Here is a 22183-nt window from a genome sequence, read left to right on the forward strand (position 1 = left end):
ATCAATGAGAGAGAACATCAACTGGCTGCCTCCTGCATGCCCCCTACTGGCCCACAACCTGGACATGTGACCTGACCAGGAATCAAACTGGCACCCTCTTGGTGATGGGTCTATGCTCAACCACCGAGCCACACCAGCTGGGCTAGTTACTTAATTTTTAAAAAATATTCATTGTGTATCCTAAAGCTCAAATCACCCTCATTTGATAATTTCTCTTTAAAACCATAAGCATTTCAAGACCATTGATGGCATTGGACTTGATATGTACATGACTAAATAAGGCCTTATGCTGGAAATACATATTCAATTTGATGATATAATAAATGTATTCTTTCTGAAGACTTCCAAAAATATAAAGAATTCTGAATGAGACTACAATGCAGCAGAGGAAGTGTGCTGTCTTTGGAGTTATCTAAACTTCAGTATGAGTCTCGGCCCTACAATTGACTAGCTGTGTGGTCTTGAGCAGGTTACTAATTCTCTATTAGCCTCATTTGTTATTGTCCAATAAATGAGGTTACTGATATCTATCTTACAGAGCTGCTTTGCAAGCTATAATGACATGTGTCAAGTTTCTGGCACATAATAGAAATCAATAACTGGTAGCTCTCCCCCCCCTAATCTGTAAGAAGCCCTGGAAGAAAAGATCAGGTAGGAGAGGAGACTAAAAGTGTTGATGGAATTAAATTTACATGGAGGTTTTAGTATCCTGTTCGTTTTCATGAACAATGGAGCTGGTGTGAGTGCTCAGGAAGGCCTAGCTGCCCTCTGTCTGGATTCTGGGTCGTGTGCTTGGTCGTGCATGTGATAACTGACATCTGGGGCTCACATCTTCAGGAGCAGGATTCTTGACATGGAGAACTTCAAAACCGAAGTGAACGTCCTCCCTGGAGCAAAGGTGCAGTTTGAACTTCATTACCAGGAAGTGAAATGGAGGAAGCTGGGGTCCTATGAACACAGGCTTCATCTGCAGCCAGGACGACTGGCCAAACACTTGGAGGTAAGCATGGATTTGCAGGATGTGCAATGATGCCATCCTCTTATGGTTCCGTTGTTCCCACTCTTTGTCATCTTTGATACAACTCAACTCTGCAGGACAGTTTGGTGTACCGAAAAGGCTATGGGTTTGGAGTCCACCTGGCCACTTCCTTACTGATTTCAGTGACAGCTGGGCTTCTTATTAGCTGTGTCGCTTTTTTGGTGCTACGGTAACAAATGACCACAAACTGGAGGATTTAAAGCAACAGGTCTGGAGAACGGAAATCTGAAGTCAGGCTGTAGGCAGGGTTATGCTCCTAGAGGCTCCAGAGGAGAGTTTATTCTGTGCTTCTTCCGGGGTCTGGCAGCTGCCGGCATTGCTTGACCTCTGACCTCATGGCCACATCACTCCAGTCTCTGCCTCTCTGGTCTCATCACCTCCTCTGTGTTCCAAATCTCCCTCTGCCTTTTCTCTTATAAGAACAGTTGTCCCTGGATTTAGGGCCCACCGGATAGTACAGGGTGACCCCATCACAAGATTCTTAACTGCATCTGTGAAGACCTTTTTTTTCAAGTGAGGTAACACTCACAGGTTCCAGGGATATGTAGACATATCTTTTGGGGGACTGTCATTCAACCCACTACACCAGCCTTTTGACACGGGACAGGTTATCCTGAGTGTCCATGTTTTCATATGTGAAAAGGGTACTATCACATATTTTTTCATGAGGCTAAAAAACATTATGGCAATGTCCACTGAAGAGCTGGAGCTGGCTGAAGCTGATGAAAGTCAAAAAGCAGTGGACGAAGCATTAGGAGCTTGGGCCCTGGGTCTGAAGCGTGGGTTGGCCACTTTCTGGATGGGTTATTCTGAATAAGTTTCTTCATTCATGAAATGAGAAATCAATTAGAACAATAACAGATAATAACATCAATGAGAGTTAAATGAGTTTATACATGTGAATTGCTCATCATAGCACATAAATTACCTACAGAGAAATGGCAGCTATGACTGTGGTTTTGCCTCGGATCACCAAAAGGAATTCCCTCCTACTAGCTCTGCTCCGAGCAAGAAGGCAGAAAAGGCAAGGCCAGGATGTGGGGGAATATCAATGACAGACCTACAGAGTAAAAGCAGAATCATTTAACAATGGCTTTCCTTCTTTGTCTTTTTTCTTTTTTCTTTGTCCTGACAACATGAATGCTGTTATAAATGGAATAGGATAGGATAGGGTAGGATAGGATAGGATAGGATAGGATAGGATAGGATAGGATAGAATAGAATAGAATAGAATAGAATAGAATAGAATAGAATAGAATAGAATAGAATAGAAGAAATTAAGTCCAGAGAAATTAAGCAATAGAGGGTGAATGCTGAGTTGCCCAAAGGGTCTTCAGCCTCCACAGTGAAATGCATTATATTCCAGAGGAGTGAAAGAATGTGCAGAATGATCATGGAACCATGCTGGGTCATCGTTGAGAAAACTTGAAGAAGAGAAAACTAGCATAGGATTTAGTAGTTGTACTTCTTGCACAAAAAGCCTTGGAAGATACTTTGATGCTTTGAGTAATTTTCTTTGCCGTCTCTAGGTAGACGTGTGGATTATTGAACCTCAGGGATTGAAATTTCTTCATGTTCCTGACACATCCGATGGCCATTTTGAGGGTGTTCCAGTCATATCTAAAGGACATCAGAAGGTAATCACAAGTACTGCATGTTACAGAGAGTCCAAGTGGTCTCCAAACCTGGGTTCTGCCCTCCTCACATGCCCTGGGGAATAGGAAAGAGGCCAGGTGTTGAGCTGAGGGAACTATCTGAAGAAGCAGTGATCCACAGGGTATACAAAACAAAGCTCCCAGTTGTTTCATTGCATTTTGACCAGTGTCTGTCCCTTTTGGGGCCTCATTTCCCCCAAGGCATCTGTTTAGCAGTAACTAAAAGACAGCTTTCATATAATATATATTGGATTTACATTAACCACAGCAAGAGATATTCAGCTTAATTCTCTCCGCCTTAATGGCCAATAATAACCAACTATGGAGGAATCAAAGTCCTCTAACAACCTTTCAGAACTAGAGATGGTAGCCATTTCTTCCATGGGGGAATGGAGGAATTCTTTGAATCTCTTAAACAAGGCCCGAAACCTGGTCAACAGCTCCACAGGCTCCCAGGCTCCCAGATGCTCCCCTCACATGCCTTGGCACTGTCCCTTCCCCAAATCCGTACTGACGCTGCTGGGGTGCAGAATGATCATCGGGCCATTGGGCCAAACCTCTTTACTTGTGGGCACGAGAAGATGCAGCTGTCAACCCCGCACCTGCAGAGGGGTGAGGACAGAGACCAGGCTCTGACATCATCATCCTCTCTAGGCCCACGTGTCCTTCAGGCCCACAGTAGCACAACAAAGAAAATGTTCCAACTGCTCGGAGACTGCAGTGGACGGAGAGCTGGTGGTGGTGTATGACGTGAACAGAGAGGAGAACGCCGGGAAACTTGAGGTGCGTGAAAACAGACTCTAAGAGCCACCTCACTGAGGCCAAGGAAGGAGTCTCTTGTGGAACCAATTCCCTGGCCTCCGGGGAGTGGCTAGCTGCCAACACAAGTGTCAGGGCTGCAGAGAAGGGGTGGGAATCGTTTTCCCTGTCGCTAGGCGTTATCTCTTCCCATCAAAAACCTGAAGAAAGAGTCAATGGGTCCCATGTACCTGTCCCAGAAAGGTACTTGTAAGCCTCCTAGGAAGAATAATGGGAATTTTGCATAACCTTTCAAAGCCTTTTGCAACTAGACTATCAAAGAAAGCACAGAGGTCTTGGGGCTGGGAGGAAGGCATAACCAAAGCCTAGAGAAGGATCTGGACCAGTGACGAATTCCAGGATCAGTGTTCATTGTAAGATTCCCTGAGAAGCTTTCTTTCCCCTTCATCATGTCTTAAGTGTGAGTTTGTATTTCCCTCATGCTAAGGTAGAGCTCTTGGAGGGTGTCCAAAGCCTGTGCTTCTCTACAGGAACAGGGAGTAGGAAGTAGCCACAGCTACACACCCTGCAGGGGAACCCTGTAAGATCCTGGGAGAAGCAATCAGAGGGCAGTAGAAAGAGAAGGAGCCATCATTACCGCCTGCAGCAGAAGACAAAGAGGTGATCAGGCATCCAGCTGGAGTGGCCTCCCATTCACCTCAATTACAACCTCAATGCCCGGAGGGCCTGTGAAGGTCCTTTCAGACCTGCCCTGCTGACTCTCCACCCTCAGATTCTGTGGCCCCATTGTGCTGAACCATGTACAGAGCCCCTGCGTGCCACATCCACTCACAGCGTCACTTCACTGTCTGGAACTCTCCATCCCAACCCTACTGCCCCAACCTGGCCCAGCCCCCATGCTGGCAGGCTAGCTCCAAACTCACACTCAAGTCCCGTGTAGGTGCCATTTCCTTGGGGAAGACTTCCATTTCTGAATTAGACGCTTCTCCAGGGGGCATTCTCGGAGCCTTTGTTTTCCTGATAGTAGCACTTAACACCCTGAGCTGCAAACTGCCTCTGGTCCTCCACTGGCCCCAAGCTCAGGAGGACAGGGGCTCTGCCTGGCTCGCCTGGGTCACGGTTCACCAGCAGGGGGCCTGGAGCAGAGGCTGTCTATGAAGGCCCGGTGGAGTGGAGGGAAGTGGAGAGGACGGGAGAGGAGGGAAACACGCCGGGGAGTCAACCTGACCAGAGGGCTTGGGCCTTCGCAGGAAAGGAAGGAGGAACAGGAAGAAGAGAGACAGATGGACACCAAGCTGCCACCTCTTCTCTTCTTTGCGACTATCATACCTCCTGCTCACCACGACTCACCTCTCCTCTCTTAGTCCTCAGGTCCCCATCTTCCTACATTCCAAACAGTAGTAATGGTTTGGCCCACAAATATATTCTGTTTTTCAGGTATTTAATGGATATTTTGTCCACTTTTTTGCTCCTGACAACATGGACCCAATTCCAAAAAACATCCTCTTTGTCATTGATGTCAGTGGCTCAATGTGGGGAATAAAAATGAAACAAGTAAGTACGCTTTGTTGGCTTGGTACGTGGGACCCCCTGCCTGCCCCATCCCCTCCCAGTGATGCGGGCCTTCAGTGCCCCTTGCCCCAGGCTGGTCTTAGCCGGTCTGGGCTGCCACACAGAGTGCCACAGAGGGGACGGCTTGCGAATAACAAAAATTTATCTTAAAACTCACCTTTTCAAAAAAGGTATCTCGGTATAACCTCTTCTCACTGACCGTGTTTCTGCTTCATAGCCTTTTGGTCCCTCTGCATAACGTGTTACTTTAATATCTTGCCATTGTTCACAAGTGGCTTTAAAATCCTTATATGCATATAATGCATATCTTTTCTAGTTATATTGTAATTCTTTGAGGGAGGCCACTCAGTCTCATGTCTTCCTGTAGGGAGCTCATCGTAGGCTTACTCAGCATTAAGTAGTTATAGGTGCAGTCCCGAAGGACAAACAAGGACATTTCTTATTTATCCATCAATCCATTCATCTAACCAGTTTGAACAACTTACTGTCTATTCATTCACTCACTCTCATTCATTCTTTCATGCATTCAACAACCATTTCTGACCACCCAAGTGTTCATTGCTCTTCTAGCATCCAAACGAAGGAAAATGCATAGCCCCTGCCCACTGTGCTCATACTCCAACACAAGGTTTCTCAACAACGGCATTACTGACACAGGATTGGATAATTCTTTGTAGCTAGGGGCCACTCTGTACTTGTAGGATGTTTAGTAGTATCCAAGGGTCCTACCCACTAATTGCCAGTATCACCACCCCCTCGGTCATGGCAATCAAAAATGTCTTCAGATATTGCCAGATGTCCTCGGCAGGGAAACTGCCTTCAGCTGAGAACCACTGCCCTGATACAGCAGTTCATTCGTTGTTTCCTTCCTTCCTCCGTTCACTTAACCAACATTTATTAGACACCCACTCTGTGTCAGGCACTTAATTCATCAGTAACAGAATCAACCAGAAATATTTTTTAAAGATCATCCCTGCCCTCATGGAGTTTATAGAAATTGCGTTCTGGAAGAAGGGGACAGAGAATAAACAATAAACATAATAAGTAAATTTTAAAGTATCTTCAATGGTGGTGTTGTGAAAAGAGCTTTTCTTTTCTTTTCTTTTTAATGAGTTTATTAGGAATCAGGAGTGTCATTTGCAGGGAGGTGTTGGTGGTTTGAAGAGAAAGATGAGAAGTAGTTTAAGAGAGTGGATGAGTAGATGGACTTGTGAAATACATTTGATTTCCAGGCACCAGTAAGGGAAAACCTGAAGTTTGTGATTCTTAACTTAAAGTAAGAGTAGCCAAAGGGGTTATTCATAACAAAATAAGTCAGTAAAAGTTTAAGTCTCAAATTGCAGACAATCCATGTTCAGAATAAGTGAGAAGTAGGTCTGTGTTGACTGAGGTGGATTTAAGAGGTTTTCTATAAAAATTATAGCTCAAGTCAGTACTTGAAAGACGATTAGGATGAATCCTTGGTCTTCCCCCTTTCTTCTCAGGCTCAGGGTTTGTTTAACGAGACCCTTCTCCTCTCTCTTTTGAAATAGACAGTGGAAGCGATGAAAACCATTTTGGATGACCTGAGAGCTGATGACCAATTCTCTGTGGTTGATTTCAACCACAATGTGCGAACCTGGAGAAATGATTTAGTTGTAGCTACTAAATCACAGATTGCAGATGCCAAGAGGTATATTGAGAAAATCCAGCCCAATGGAGGTGAGTGGGCTTAGCCTAAAGCCCAGTGAGAAACTTCCATAGGGTTCAAATCTCGATTGACTGAAGAAATATTATTTCTTACCACCATGTTCTCTGCCCTGTCTGCAGTGGTCTGTCCTAAACAATGCATGTATTATTAAATGATGAATACTCATTTCTTTGCAAAAGTACAATGCGTGCCCTGGCCGGTTTGGCTCAGCAGTTAGAACCATCGGCCCACAGAGCAAAGAGTCTCAGGTTCAACTCTGGTCAAGGACATGTATCTTGGTTTTGGTTCAGTCTCCGGCCCTGGTCAGGGTCTTGCAGAAGACAACAAGTTGATGTGTCTCTCTCACATCAATGTCTCTCTCTCTCTCTCTCTCTCTCTCTCTTTCTCTCTCTCTATTTCCCCCCATCCCACTCTATCTGAAGTTAAATGGAAAAAATATATATCCTTAGGTGAAGATTTTAAAAAAACCAAAAACAATGCATAACCCATCCCACACAAGCTTTTTAATTATTCCAACTTTCCTCAGAAAAGGGTGTCAGTAAATGACACTCGCCTCCTCATTACTTGTATAGCATGAAATGTAACTGTCTGTAGAACAATGTCCAAGTCTATCGGCAAGGCTGGTTTAGGTACCTCCAATTCCATGTTTAACAAAATGACAGACTGTGCTCTGAAAGGGCTAACGCATCTCTAAGGGAGTAGTTTACTTCAAATGGCGTATTTTACTTCCCTGGGGGATCTAAAGCAGCCTGGGCAAAATTGGTGTCACTTGGAAAGCACTCAAGTGATTTGAGTACCGAATACATTATTCTTGAGTGATCACATGACAGATGAACCCGAACCCAAGATGTGATTGGTACTGTGCAAAGAGAGAGCATATAACCGAACGAGCACATTCTTTTACTTTATCAGGCACCAACATCAACGAGGCGCTCCTGCGCGCCATCTTCATTTTGAATGAAGCCAATAACTTGGGAATGTTGGACCCCAACTCCGTCTCTCTGATCATTTTGGTTTCTGACGGTGATCCAACAGTAGGCAAGTAGCATTTCAATTTTCTAGTACAAATATCTTTACTGTCATTTCTTGGGGATGTGATTCGTTGAAAGTGGGAAATCAAATGGCATTGGCCTGATTTTCTAAACCATTTTAAATCCATGCTTCCTAAAACAAAACAAAAGACTTCTTTTGACCCTGAAACACTCAACCTGCTTAAACCAGTGCCCAGATATTTTTCAGTGATGCCCTTGAATGCCCCAGGGTCCCCTCTACAATGCGGGGGAAACTGTGTTTTTGTTGTCACCGTATGCTATGACTGCTAACAAGCACCTGTGGAAAGCATCTCTCTCCTCAACTTAAGGCTTGTGAGATGGTGAACGGGTGTGTGTGTATGAGAACTGACTCCGGCTAGACCTCTGGAGTCCGCAATAATGTAGCTTTCTTGTTCTTCACACTGCCCCCAGTTCATGACTGCAGCGGAGAAATTACTTCTCTCTGATCTGTTCTGTATGTCAAGCGTTCTTAATCACACGGTGGCTCAACATCTCCCTGCTCCTATCGTGCACTGTTATTTCTCTTTGTCTTGTTTCTTTACACTGACAAATATGAGTGAAAGCTATGTTGTGTTGCTGTCTGTCATGGGGACAAGGACTGGACCTAACCTGTGCCAGGCGGCTCAGTGGGAGGGAGACCAGTGCTGAGGTCGTGGCGATGGCACCCTACCTTCAGAAAGACAAAGAGCAGCCATTTCATTCACGGTGACACTAGACTGGCGGTTGTTATGTGTTTGTGGCAGATGCACTGGGTTTTTCTTTTCCCCCCTTGGACCAGATTACTTGAAAATTTAATTTTAAATTTAAATTTAAAATAAAATCATAAGGAAGAAAAGGAAATAAAGTAGAAAATTAAGTCTGTTGCTTAGGCCTGTCCTTCAACTATGCAGTCCCTGTCCCCAGAGGCAGTCACTCATTATCAATTTCTTGTGTGTCTTTCCAGAGATATTTTATGCATGTCTGTACACTATTTATATATCCATACACACATATATGTGAATACTATGTGTACATATACACACATATATACATACACATATATACAAATGCTTATGTACAAATACATCCTACATATACCAATTCTTACATTCTTTTTCCCTTTTAATATGTGTCTTTGGGATTATTCAAAATAAAAATATAAAGTTGCCTTGTTCTTTTTAATGACTGTTTGGTATTTCACAATTTGAAAGTATTATAATCTAACCAGTCTCCCCTATTAGTGTACATTTGTTTCTAATATATGGCTAATCCCAATTATGTCACTATGTACCATTGCTCGTACTTCATTTCAACACCTTTGCAAGAAAAATTCCTAGTAATTGAGTCACTGGATCAAAGAGTGAGTTTTCAATTTTGACAAATTTTGCTAAACTGCTCTCCATGGTTTTTCCAAAACAGTACAACATTGCCTTCTCATTTCTTTCCTTTCTGTGGTCATCAACTTTAGGTGAACTAAAGTTGTCAAAAATTCAGAAAAACGTGAAGCAGAACATACGAGACAACATCTCCCTGTTCAGCTTGGGGATAGGGTTTGATGTCGACTATGATTTCCTGAAGAGACTCTCCATTGACAACCGAGGAATTGCCCAAAGGATTTACGGAAACCAGGACACTTCTTTCCAGCTGAAGGTAACATTTTTTTTTCTTTTTTTCTTTATTCAAATATCATTCAACTAGCAGTATCTGATACCTAAAAGAAGATGGCTCAATATATATGAAAATTGTCATTATTTCAGCTATACTGGGTTGCAAGAATAAATGAAGTGTTCGTTTCTTTCTCATGCCCCGCACCCATTGTACATCGGCATGAACAGAGAGATGAGAGCAGTAGGCAGTGGGCGCTTCCCTACCCCCCAGACACTGTCCCAGACACTGTCCCAGACACTGTCCCAGCTTCTGTGGCTCTGCAGTCCCGCCAGCAGTTGGTTCTTCTTATCAGCATGACCATGCTCTCCCTTTAAAGTACATTGGCATCTTGGATATCAACTTTTTATAATGCAACACAGATCAAGCTGTAGCCTGTAAGTTTCCTTAAACAAACAAACAAAAAAACATGAATTACTTCTTTATTTTGACTAAATTGACAAGAAAAGGGTGTGGGAGAAGAATATACTTTACCCTACCCTCTGTCAGTACCAGGTACCATATATCCATAGTGGGCACCACATTGAAACATGGGGACAGATAAGGATAAATTCAAAATTGGAGAATATCAACCTAGCTGGCTTTTCTGATTATGAGTGTCCATTAGCTGTTCATGCTGGTCATAACAGGGAAAAAAAAAAATGCTGGGCTCTTAAGTCAGTGGTAGTATTCTTAACAAGTCTTTATCTTCTCTCTGTCTCAGTTCGTCTGATAATCATGAGAATTGTCCTTGTCCCGTCGCTTTCCACAGAGATCCTGTGAGAATAAGAGAGATCTGTTAAGCATTTGAAGAATCTCAGAGAAAAATGCTTTAGACCTATAAAGTGGTATGAATATAATGATTTCTCTGTGTTTGTCTGTTTGTTTTATGAATTGTAGAAATTCTACAACCAAGTCTCTACGCCATTGCTCCGGGACGTTCAGTTCAACTATCCGCATACGTCAGTAACGGATGTGACTCAGAACAATTTCCATAACTATTTTGGAGGCTCAGAGATTGTGGTGGCAGGAAAATTTGACCCTGAAAAATCAGAGCAATTACAGAGTATTATCACCGCAACTTCGGTACTTGGGCTTATCTGCTTATTCTAAAAATACTAACTGGTCCCCTGGATACAGTACATCTTGTGTATTAACAAGCTCACACTGCATTCCAAGAACCATGTGTGTAGAAAAGAACAGTAGCAGAAGGGAAGGCATGAGACTGTCTGCCATCTTCCCAGCTATTGTGCAAATCCTTACCTTTCTTGTTCCAGCCTAATTGCAAACTCTGGACGTATGCACCTAACTTCCTCTTTTGTATTCTTTTGAATTATTTTGCATTCCCCATAAAATTGCATAGTATCCTGGTTCACTCACAGTAGGTAGGTATGAAAAATGTGAATTGATTTGCTATCTATCATTCTGCTCCCCTGGTGTCTTTAAACTGAACTTTGCATCATCCAGGCCAACACAGAGTTAGTGTTGGAGACCTTGGCCCAAATGGATGACTTGGAAGATTTTCTATCAAAAGACAAGCATGCAGATCCTGATTTCACCAGGAAATTGTGGGCCTATCTGACAATCAACCAACTTCTAGCTGAACGGTAAGAAGTACATACACCACAGGGATTTGCAAAACTGGAAGATTTTCCTTGAATATTTGAGGTAATACACAAAGAGATTAGAACCAAAAAAATGCAGCAAATTATTACAGGGTTTGGGTTATTAATTTCCACTGGTTCTAAGCACTTTAACTAAAGCTGAGTTCACCCTTATTTCATTTTATTTTGGGGTATAACATGCATAAAGTAAACTGTGTGAAGTGCACTGATTTTTAAGTGAATAGTTTAATGAATTTTTATATATATCATCTATGTAACCAGCACCTAGATCCAGGTATAGAAGACTTTTTTTTTTATCTCTGAAGGTTCCCTTGTTCTTCTTCCCACTCAACCCCCACCACCACTTCCAGCAGAAATCACTGTTCAGCCCTAGCCAGGTGGCTCAGTTGGTTGGAGTATCATCCCATACACCAAAAGGTTGTGGGTTCAATCCCTGGTTGGGGCATATACAGGAGACAACTGATTGATGCTTCTCTCTCACATCCATGTTTCTCCTCTCTCTCTTTCTCTTTCTCAAATCAATAAACACAATAAACATATCCTTGGGTGAGGATTAAAAGAAATCACTGTCCAAACTCTGTCACCATCAATTAGTTTTGTCTGTGACTGTGTGGGTGATTGTCCAAAGAGAAAGCTACGATTATGTGATTATGATGTCACATAAGGAAGGGCGCACTCATAGTCATCACTGTCATATCTGGCTTCTCAGCTGACCTGCACTGAAACTCTCCAATATTAAAACTGTATTTCTAGAGTAACGGGTGGTTCTTTGATTACTTGCTTTAGAGTTGCATACAGGTATTGAATAAGAAAATTATCATTCCTGAACCTGCTTTACCTGTTCCATCAGATTCTCAGGGAGATGGAGGAGGGTCATCGGAAATAGGTTGGAGAAAATGAATATAACTAACTAATCACAGAGAAAAATCTATGTCAATAAGCGTATAAAACAGACACATGGCTATAAGCTGTAGGTTGAAGTAAGTGAGAAATATTTCTGCCCCTTTACAGAAGTACACTGGATGCATTTAAAGGTAGATAGCAAATTGCTGCAAAAGTTAAATATTGATTTTTTTAAAAAAAATTGCTGTAAAACAGATCAGTACTTGCCGGGAGTGGGGGTGGAGGATGAATAGATGGAGCACAGAGATTTTTAAGACAGTGAAGCTACTCTGTATGATACCATAATGTTGGATACAGGTCATTATGCATTTGTGCAAAGCCGTAGAATGTGCAACTCAAGAGTGAAGCCTAATGTCAACTGTAGATGTTGCGTTATAGTGATGTGTCAATGTAGCTTCATCAATTGTAACAAATGTACTTATGGTGGGAATGTTGATAATGGGGGAGTTTGGAGGCGTTGGTTATATGGGAAATCTCTGTATTTTCCAAAAGGTCTGAGCCAGTGGGAGATCACATCCACAACACAAGGCCAGCATAAAGCAAAATGATTTTATTGCATGCACCTGAGTGCAGGCGGGCTGAACCCGAAAAAGGCATCAGCCTCGAATAACAGTTGGGTATAGATTATATACTCTGCTTCTAGCTTCCAACAGTTCCTGCTGATGTACTCTGCCTAGCCCATTGTCTACTTTACAGTTGGACTGGTCTGGTATTACATCCTGCATCTGCTGGGTGATTCATTGTCTTGTGGATAATTCGATAATCTGTATTGAACAGAAGGCTGAGTAAAGATCAAACCCATACTTAACAGAAGCCTGAACAAAGGTCATACAAACAACACATTTTTTCACAGTTTTCGCCTTTTGCAAGCTTTTACCTTTACCCTTTAAAACGTTACTAACCCTTTCACTTTCCACTCGATGTTGCTGTGAACCTAAAACTGTTCTAAAAAAATCAGGTCTATTAAAAAAAAAAAAAAAAAAGTCCTTAGGACTGCATGGGTAGATAAAACACTAAGTTAGTCTTATTTTTCCTTTGGCCCCCAGGGTCCTGGTTGGACACTGGACATGATGGAGTTGTGGGACTTCAACTCAGCCTTAAATAAAGTGACACTTTGTAATGTCTCTGTTTATTGAATACAGAAGTCTGGCTACTACAGCTGCTGACAAAAGGAAAATCACAAAAACAATCCTGCAGATGTCCCTGGAACATCACATAGTGACCCCACTCACGGCCATGGTGATTGAAAATGAAGCCGGGAATGAGCGCATGCTGGCCGACTCCCCTCCGCAAGACCATTCCTGCTGCTCAGGTCAGTGTTTCGGTCTGACGGAAAAACATTAAGGGTCAGCTTCATAGGCTGAGGAAAGGTCCTCAGACCTCTGCCCCTCTCACTCCCCCCAGTCCACCTCTAGCTCCCGGGCCCGTGTACCCTCTCAATCTCCCACCACCCCATGCCGAGCCCTTCCTGTCAATTTACTGTAAGGATATAAGGATACTTCATTGCCATGATCTTCAAACATTTTTTTTTTTTTTTTATCCTCACCCGAGGACATTTTTCCATTTTTTGTTCAGGTAGAGTGGGAGGGAGAGAGAGGAACAGAGAGAGAGAGAAACATCGATGTGAAAGGAACACATCGAGTGGCTGCCACCCGCACGACCGAACAGGGCCGGGGACAAACTGCAACCGAGGTACACGCCGTTAGCGGGAACCGAACCCGGGTCTCTCAGGACCGCAGGCCAACGCTCTAACCACTGAGCCAAACCGGCCAGGGCCAAACATTTTTGCTCACATGTTTTCCAAAGGAATTTTGAAAACTATGTATTCTTCATACATTTAAAAACTCAACATTAAAATGTTTTCACCTTATTTAAGTACTTGCGATGGATTTAATGTCTGGCATCTTGTAAAGGTTGAGCTTTTAAAATGAAGCTTTGACAAAACTCTTTTAAGTGTATCTAATGACATCGAATACCTGATTTGATACTTACAATCATCCACTAAAAAATACATGAACAAATTCTATTTTCATTATTAGAAATTTTATCTTGTACTTTTTTTCTAGTTGAATTTATATTTCCATTTCACTTTTCTGGCAGAATCATATGTGAACATAATAGATGTTTATGCTTAGAAGTCTTTTGTTGATCACCCTTCTCAGAGGAGAACAATATGTATACAAATTTAAATGTTTTCAATTTCTTATAACCGTAAGATTCTGAGTGTTCAAAGTTTTCTTCTGGATTTTTATGAAAATTATTATGAGCACACAATTCATCAGAATAATATAAGTTTATTTAAAATTTGGATATACATAGGATGTGCCATTTTCTTAGAAATCATCTTTTAGTGAGAAAAATGTGGCTAAGTATATTTTTCATCTATCTATGGGTAAATCTTACTTATTAGTAGATTGAAAGAGACAAGATTCAGCATCAACTCTACTTAAAAAAACAGTATTTTATGGGTATAGGTCCTGATAAACCTATAGACATTGATAAGTAGATAGGAATGGAAAGTATTTGGTTATGGCAACTTCAATCACTTACCTGCACTTCTTTGAAATTACATGACAAAACTCACATATGGATCTACTGTTCAAATATTATTTTTGATGATCTATTATTAGATGACAGCTTGGGCCCTACTGCAATCCTGTTGAAAGTAAGATGAACTATCTGACTGGCTAACGATTTTGTTTCCCCTTCATTGGAGTCTCTCTGCTTTTTCGCACTGCACTGATTTTCAACAGGATGCTCGGGTTTCTGGGAGGATTTTGGTGAGAGAAACGGAGAGAGCACACCTTCTGCTTGCAAACCAGGAGAAAGGGGTGTTCTGAGGAAAGAGTGTATGTGGAAGCTGAGAACCTAGAAATTACCTTTAAAATGATCCATGATCTCAATGTCCCGTGCAAAGTCCCAGGGCACACCCAAAGGTGCTATGCCCAAGTTTAGAAGACATTGTTTTAATATGTTTTTATTGATTTTTTTTTTTTTAGAGAGAGAGGAAGGGAGAGAGAGATAGAAACATTGATGTGATTTAGAAACATCCATTGGCTGCCTCCTACACGCCCCCTAGTAGGGATCGAGCCCGAGACGCCAGCATGTGCCTGACCAGGAATTGAACCAGGACCTCTCTGTCTGTGGGACAACACTCAAGCCACTGAGCCACACCGGCGGGCTTTGGCTTATCCCCCTGCCTCCTTCCCCTCTTTCTTAAAGACTGTCGAAACATAGTCGTGCAAATGACCTGCACATACTAAAGGGAATGTTTTCTAAATTTTTAATTTTGTCCAAGTGCGGTGCCAACTATACTGGTGTGGCCCAGGCTTCAAGAAACCCTGGCTTCTGACCTCCCGGTTACATGAGGCTGACCTCCCTGATAAACCGGCTTATCTAGGTAACACTGTATCACCTAAAAATGCCTAGGTGAAGTGGCATTTGTTTCTCAAAGATAGGAGACTGACTAGATATCAGAAAGAAAACTGAACTTTTTGTAACCAGTAGGGAAAGCTCTTTGGGACACTAAATTGCTCAGATTGTTTTCTTGTAGGTAAAGAGGAATGTATGAGGAAGAGGCCGATCATAATCCGACTTCTCCAAGGCCTGGGCTGGACATCGTCCCCCCTGCCTATGCTGAAGACATGAGGCCCTTCCCCAGCTCCTTGGAGCAGCCCCTCTGGCTGCAGACCCCAGCCCAGGTCCCAGACTCTAGGGAGAACCTAAAGCGGGTCCACAGCGCGATGACAGAGGGAGCCATAGGAGAACTCAGGAATCAAAATAATGGGAGGAGGCCTTGGCTGAGCACCTCTTGGGGCTGCATAATTGTTGAAATTGTACGCAACTTAACATGGATAAGTAAGCCTGGAAACTAATGGATGCAGGTTTTTCTACCCAGGTGCCCTGAATTACGGCCGCAAAGTTGCTCCAAGTACACTCCCGTCTTGGGTCAAACCTTCACCAACGCCCAAGATACCACAGCCTGCGAGGGGATCTTCTGTGCTTGAGGCCACTCCTCCCCCACATGTGATGAGAGGTGAGAGGACTTCCATGTGCCTTTCCCATCCCGGTCTCAATCAGATAATCATCTGTGGAGCACTTACATACATTAATAAAGTCACTGAGTCCTAGTAAAGTAGGGGACTTTATGGGCATCACTGCCTTCCCCTGAAGACGATAGCTCCATGTGTTAGTCAGCTTGAACCCCCATAACAAAATACCAGAATTGGGTGGTTAAAACAACAGAATTTTATTTTTCACAGCTTTGGAGGCTGAAGACCAAGAAGATCGAGGTGCCGACCAGGTAGATTTTATTTTTTGGCTTGTAAGTGGCCAATCTTCTTGTGAGTTCACAAGACCTCTGGAGAGAGAGAGAGAGAGAGAGAGAGAGAGAGAGAGAGAGAGAGAGAGAGAGAGAGGAGGTATGCTCTCAAGTGTCTCTTCTTGTAAGAACACTAATCCCATAACGGGGGCCCTACTTTCATGACCTCATCTAAATTACCTCCCAAGGTAGCCCACCTATACAATGGGGATGATACTCCCTCCCCTGCAAGGCGGTTGTAAGGTAGGTTCCTGGTTCCCTGTAGAAGCTCTATAAATGTTAGCTACTCTTATGCCCATGGACCCCGGGCCCTAGGAATCTACGGAGTTAGTCGTGGGAATCCTTAGTCTACTTTCCCCTAATCAAGATTCAGGCTGCACAGACTGACTTAAACATGACGTTTCATTCCTGTTGCCTAGAACTGTATCAACTCAGTGTGACAGCACCGATTCGTTTGCTTATGAGGAGGTTTGATGGGTGGGATTTGGGTTAATTAAAATGGCAAAAACAATTATTATCTTTAACAAAAATAATTTCCTTCCCACTAAATGTTTTAAAACACCACATTTGTGTAGAAGAAGGAAGAAGAACACATAATTAAGTGATTTAAAAAAAAATTTTTTTAAAGGAGTTAAGAACCTTTTGTTCCGTGTTTTAATGATGCCCTCTAGTGCCCAGCCCAACACAAAATCAATTAAGCAAGTATTTACTGAATACGTAGCATGAGCGTGGTGGTGTGAGGGGTGAAAGAAATACAAGGTTTTGTTCCTGTTCTGGATTAGTTTATTCTCGATTCTAAGTTTCAAAATGAACACTTGAAAATGAACAAGCATATCAGAGTGGTTGGGAGAGCAGGCTTGTGATCAGACAGCCTGGCTGTGAGTGGGAACTCTGGCGGGTCTCCCGTTCCCTGCATGGAGAAGCAGTTGAGTTAATGTTTGCAAGGAGCTTTGCGATGATATCTGGGAAACGGTAGCCTGTCAGTGGATGGCAGCCAACTCTTCCCATTTTATCCTGGAAAATACAACCAATTCAGTGTTTCAGCTCAAACCTTCTTCAACCCCTTCAATTACTGAGGCCTTCTAAGTTGTTCCTCTCCACTGTTGACCAGATATGGTGAATTTTACCATGTGTCTCCTGAATTTTCCCTCCCTCGCCAATCCCATTCACCGTGCTAGTTTCTTGAATTTAACATTTCTTGCCCCGGTTATTGCCATTTTAGCTGCTAAATGATCTTCCTATGTCTGTTTCCCAATACTTAATTGATACCGTAACCAAATTTTTCCTAAAATGAGGGTCAAATCATGTCACATGTATTCTCAAAAGCTCAGATAGTTATCTAATAGAATAAAGGTCCGTTCTTGAGCGTGCTGCTCCGTGGTCTCCAACACCTACACTTTTAGTCTAATCTTTTTCTACCTTCTTCAAGAACCCATCCTCTAGTCACATCGAGCTGCCTTCTAAACAAATCATCAACTTTTCTCCCTCCACGCCACTCCTTGTTCTGTCCACTCAGAGCAAAACCTCTGCTGTGTCTTAGCCTTCCCCTCTCCTCCCACCTTTAAGACTTAGTGCAAAAGCCGAACCCTTCGCAAGGCCTCGCTCAGCTGTCCCAGGTGGGGCCAGTCCTTGCATCTTCATTCTCAGAGCCTTATGCTCAGGCCATGGCTGTATCTCTTACTGTATTCTAGCTTACATTCGTGGTTATGTCTGCTTCCTTGGAAGAAAAAAAGTATTCGTGGCATTTGTGAAAACAGGGTAAGGAAGATTCTACTCCCGGGGTGGGAGTAAGGACCACCGCAAGGGGTTTGGCAGCGCGGAGGGAGATTCCGCTCACCTGCAAATACAGCTGGGAAAGGGGCTGTCTAGCCAGGGAGCAGGGTGAGGCTCAGCAGATGAAAGATTTCTAAGAGGGAACAACCAGGGGAGTGGGGTTCAGGCTTAACACCCTAACAGGATTCTTGCTGAAGTCAGGCTGGTGTGATCAGACGTCACCTGGAGGGGTGGGATGGGAATGAGGAACCCTATCAGATATCGAGGGTGATCGGATTCAGAGGGTGGGGTTTCTGGCTACACTTACTTAGCAGTGTTTTTGCTAAACTGGAACAGCGCAGAGACCAACACGGAAGTCCAGATGCTGAGGCCCAGTGGAAAAGTTCAGGGCAGCCGGAGTGGAGTTTGGTCAAGGACAGAGGGTCTTTGTCACTCCTTCATTAAATTGCTACTTTCTTGAAGGCCATGACTTATCTATAACTGCACCAAACATGGCCTAATTTAGTGTTTTGCACATAGTGTTTTTTCCCCATTAAATGTTTGTTGAATGGCTGAACAACCAAACAAGAGCAGCCGGGATAACGGTGTCCAGTAACAAAGGAGTACTTTCTCGGGAGCAGCTTGATCCTTCATTGCTCTTGGAATGGATCGATATTAATCTGTATGCCAACTAATATTATGACTTCTTTATTTGTACGTACTGTGTATGCCTACTTGATAAAATACATAACTTTCTATCTACATATCTTTACACTAACTGTATATATATTTACATATATGCAGTATACATGTATTTATATGTAGTATATATGTGTGTGTGTGTCGTACTCCTTGTGGCTTTCTTATTATTTTTTTTAATCCTCACACAAGAATATTTTTCTTTCCCTTCCTCCCTCCCTTCCTTCCTCCCTTCCTTCCTTCCTTCCTTCCTTCCTTCCTTTAGGAGAGAGTGGAAGGGAGGGAGGGAGGGGGAGAGAGAGAGAGAGAGAGAGAGGGAGAGAGTCAGCTATTGGTTGCCTCCTGCATGGGCCCTAGCTGGGGCCGGGGATTGAACCTGCAACCCTTTGGTTCATGGGTGAACACTCTAACCACTGAGCCACACTGGCCAGGGCTCATTTTTGTCTCTAGCCCAGTGCATATGTGAGAGCTACAGAGTAAGTATCCACTATATTCTTAAAATAACTTAAAGCTCTGGTGGAGGCTGTATGAGGAGGAACAATGGGTATGGACCACTGGGCACTCAGCTCCTTGAAGAGTGCCTAGCATATAGTGGAGGCACAATAAATATTTGTTCTTGTTACATGAAAGATGTCTAGGAATAAAATATGTTTCAAATTCTCTCCCCATCTATGACTTTTTTTGTTTTCATTTTCTTTGTATTTTTCAGTTGAGAATGACCCACACTTCATCATTTACTTACCAAAGAGCCAAAAGAATATTTGTTTCAATATTGACTCAGAACCTGGAAAGATCCTCAACCTTGTTTCTGATCCAGAATCAGGTAATATAAAAAGATACTGTACTTGGATTGGACAATTTGGCCATGCTACACTATCACTACCTGGGATGTCTTTCTTTCTCACTTCAATAGAAGTCCTGTACTTTCCAACTCCAATAATTAGTAATACGTTATAAATATATTCCTAAGTGTTTGAACTATAGTAGATAAAATGCTCTCCCTCTGTATGAACTAGCAGATTTTGTAATATAATTAAACTATAATAAAGCATAGTTATAGAGAGAGTTACAAAGGAAAAAAAATGTTATGTAAATCCTAAAGCAAAATAATAATAATTTCCCCATATTGTCAAGTTTTATAAATTTGAATTATGGCGCCCACACACGAAAAAAGAATGGCACACAAGAGAGAGGGGGGAAAAGCTTTTCTTTTTTTCTGTAGGGATTTTGGTCAATGGACAGCTCGTTGGTGCAAAGAAGCCCAAGAATGAAAAACTAAGCACTTATTTTGGAAAACTGGGATTTTATTTCCAAAGTGAAGACATGAAAATAGAAATTAGCACTGAGACCATCACCCTGAGCCAGGGCACCCGTACGACAGTCTTATCCTGGTCTGACACAGCTCAGGTCATTAATCAGAGGCAAGTATTACTGTGTGTGAATCGACACATTACATAAATAAACACGGACATCCGCGACAGAAACATAGACTTAAAAATCATCATTTTAAATATGAAGAAGTGGGCGATCAGAAAAACGTTTGTTTCCCACTCCCTGTTCCTGGCAGCAGGAACCACATGTGCGGTCACCAGGTGTCTCAGTGCTAACCTGGTGCCTGGCAGAGAGTAAGTACTTCATGGATACCTGTTGGGTAGGTGAATGAGTCCATGAGCTGAAATCCACAGCTGCTCTATCAGACATGTGCAGGAACACGATGACTGTGTCCTGTGAGTGGTATCTTCCCATTAGTATCTGTTTGAGCAAATATATCAATTGATAGAATTTCAGAGCTGCGAGTGAAAACAGCATTCTATGGCAAAAGCATGGTCAAGGTCTCAGGAAACTAGTGGGATTGCACTGGGAGGAATGAGAGTTGACATTAGGGGTGAGAGGGACGACTTTCTAAGAGTCTGCTCTGAATTGTTTGTTCCATGTCAACTTTCCCACCAGGGTGCTGGTCTCGGTGAAGAAAGAGAAAACTGTGAAAATCATCTTGGATAACAAGATGTCCTTCTCTGTGTTACTTCATCGTGTTTGGAGGAAGCATCCGATCAACGTAGACTTTTTGGGGATCTACATTCCCTCTACAAACACGTTTTCCCCTAAAGCACATGGACTAATAGGTAAAGTGTTGATCGACCACCTGACAAGTGTGGGACCACACTAGGGCTCAAGCAACTTGGGATGACGGTGGTGAGAACTTGGGAAACTGGCAGGTGTGAACCGAAAAGCACAGGAGGCATGTTCTGAGCCTGGGTCTTTATTTATAAAGGTGCCTGAGTGACGACACAAAGAGGTCAATGCCATTAGAAGAAGCGTTAACTGTTACTCCCAATTTCCCCTGGAGTCAGGAGGCACAGCTGCCCACGGGGCCGCAGGAGGGAGGCCAGGTTTTGGACAGGGAAGCAGAAGCAAGTGATAGATTCAGGCCACAGCCTTTATAGAGGTTTCCATGGAAAGACAAGACAGAGCAGGGTGAGTTAGGGTTGGCTGTTGTGAATAGTTTCCATGGGCTTTGGGCTATAGAATGGTCTCTAGCTGCATGGCACCTGGCCCAGGGATGATTTCTTCTGGGTTATAAGGGCCGCGTAGAGGAGACATGGCTCTGGGCTGGTTAGTTGTATACCAAAGGCATGCTCCCGGCGGAGTCCTTTACCATCTTGCGGAATTGACTACCCCTGGGAGGGGCAGCTTCTCCCCAGCCAGACTGGGTTTTTAAGATGTCAAATGTCATAATATATAGAAAATTTAAAAACATGATTAGCCCTGGCCGGTTTGGCTCAGCAGTTGGAGCATCGGCCTGCGGACCAGAGAGTCCCGGATTCGGTTCCCGCTAGGGGCATGTACCAAAAACAAGCAAAAACACAAACAAACTAAGACCATGATTAATACAATCCAATATAGTGGTGCAGGGTGACTCATTAATGCTATAGCCAGGAGGGCCTTTGCCATTCCAAACAAGGTTTTCCCAGAACAAGGATTTCATCATCATGTACTGGGCACATTTAAGAAAAGGGTTAATTTTCAGTTTTATGAAAACTGTTTTTCTTTTTTCTAAATTTTTTTCTTTATTGATTTTAGAGAGAGAAGAAGGGAGAGAGAGAGGGAGATAGAAACATCAATGAGAGAGCATCCATTGGCCACCTCCCGCATGCCCCCCACTGGGGATCGGGCCCACAACCTGGGCATGTGCCCTGACCAGGAATCGAACTGGTGACCTCTTGGTACATGGGTCGATGCTCAACCACTGAGCCACACCAGCTGGGCTGAAAATGTTTTTCTAACTGAAGAGAAGTGAACTGGCTTAAGAAGTCTGATGACAAGCAGGGCGTCTAGGCCAACTTTCCCTACTTTTTAAAGAATGGTTCCAGTTTAAGCATATGACATCACACAAAGCTGTTTTTGTGACTTGAGCTATGCACTTAGGTGCTGACCTTCACCCCGACTCCACTCAGGGCACTTTACTTCTGATCCACTACATCAGCCTCATATG

General features: G+C 43.1%; 1 protein-coding gene across 1 annotated transcript in view; it reads left to right on the plus strand.

Moving 5' to 3' along the window:
* Nucleotides 1-22183, plus strand: part of ITIH2 (inter-alpha-trypsin inhibitor heavy chain 2) — a 34561-nt gene that overhangs the window by 11184 nt on the left and 1194 nt on the right. Inside the window, exons 6-19 of the mRNA XM_036273756.1 lie at nt 838-1000; nt 2569-2676; nt 3349-3477; nt 4891-5007; nt 6558-6726; nt 7628-7753; nt 9215-9396; nt 10291-10476; nt 10858-10997; nt 13061-13230; nt 15817-15954; nt 19400-19513; nt 19913-20111; nt 20641-20813. Of these exons, the coding sequence (XP_036129649.1) occupies nt 838-1000; nt 2569-2676; nt 3349-3477; nt 4891-5007; nt 6558-6726; nt 7628-7753; nt 9215-9396; nt 10291-10476; nt 10858-10997; nt 13061-13230; nt 15817-15954; nt 19400-19513; nt 19913-20111; nt 20641-20813 (2114 nt within the window). The remainder of the gene's footprint in view (nt 1-837; nt 1001-2568; nt 2677-3348; nt 3478-4890; nt 5008-6557; nt 6727-7627; nt 7754-9214; nt 9397-10290; nt 10477-10857; nt 10998-13060; nt 13231-15816; nt 15955-19399; nt 19514-19912; nt 20112-20640; nt 20814-22183) is intronic.

This window comes from Molossus molossus, unplaced genomic scaffold, assembly GCF_014108415.1.
Source record: "Molossus molossus isolate mMolMol1 unplaced genomic scaffold, mMolMol1.p scaffold_m16_p_1, whole genome shotgun sequence".
Taxonomy (NCBI): Eukaryota; Metazoa; Chordata; class Mammalia; order Chiroptera; family Molossidae; genus Molossus; species Molossus molossus.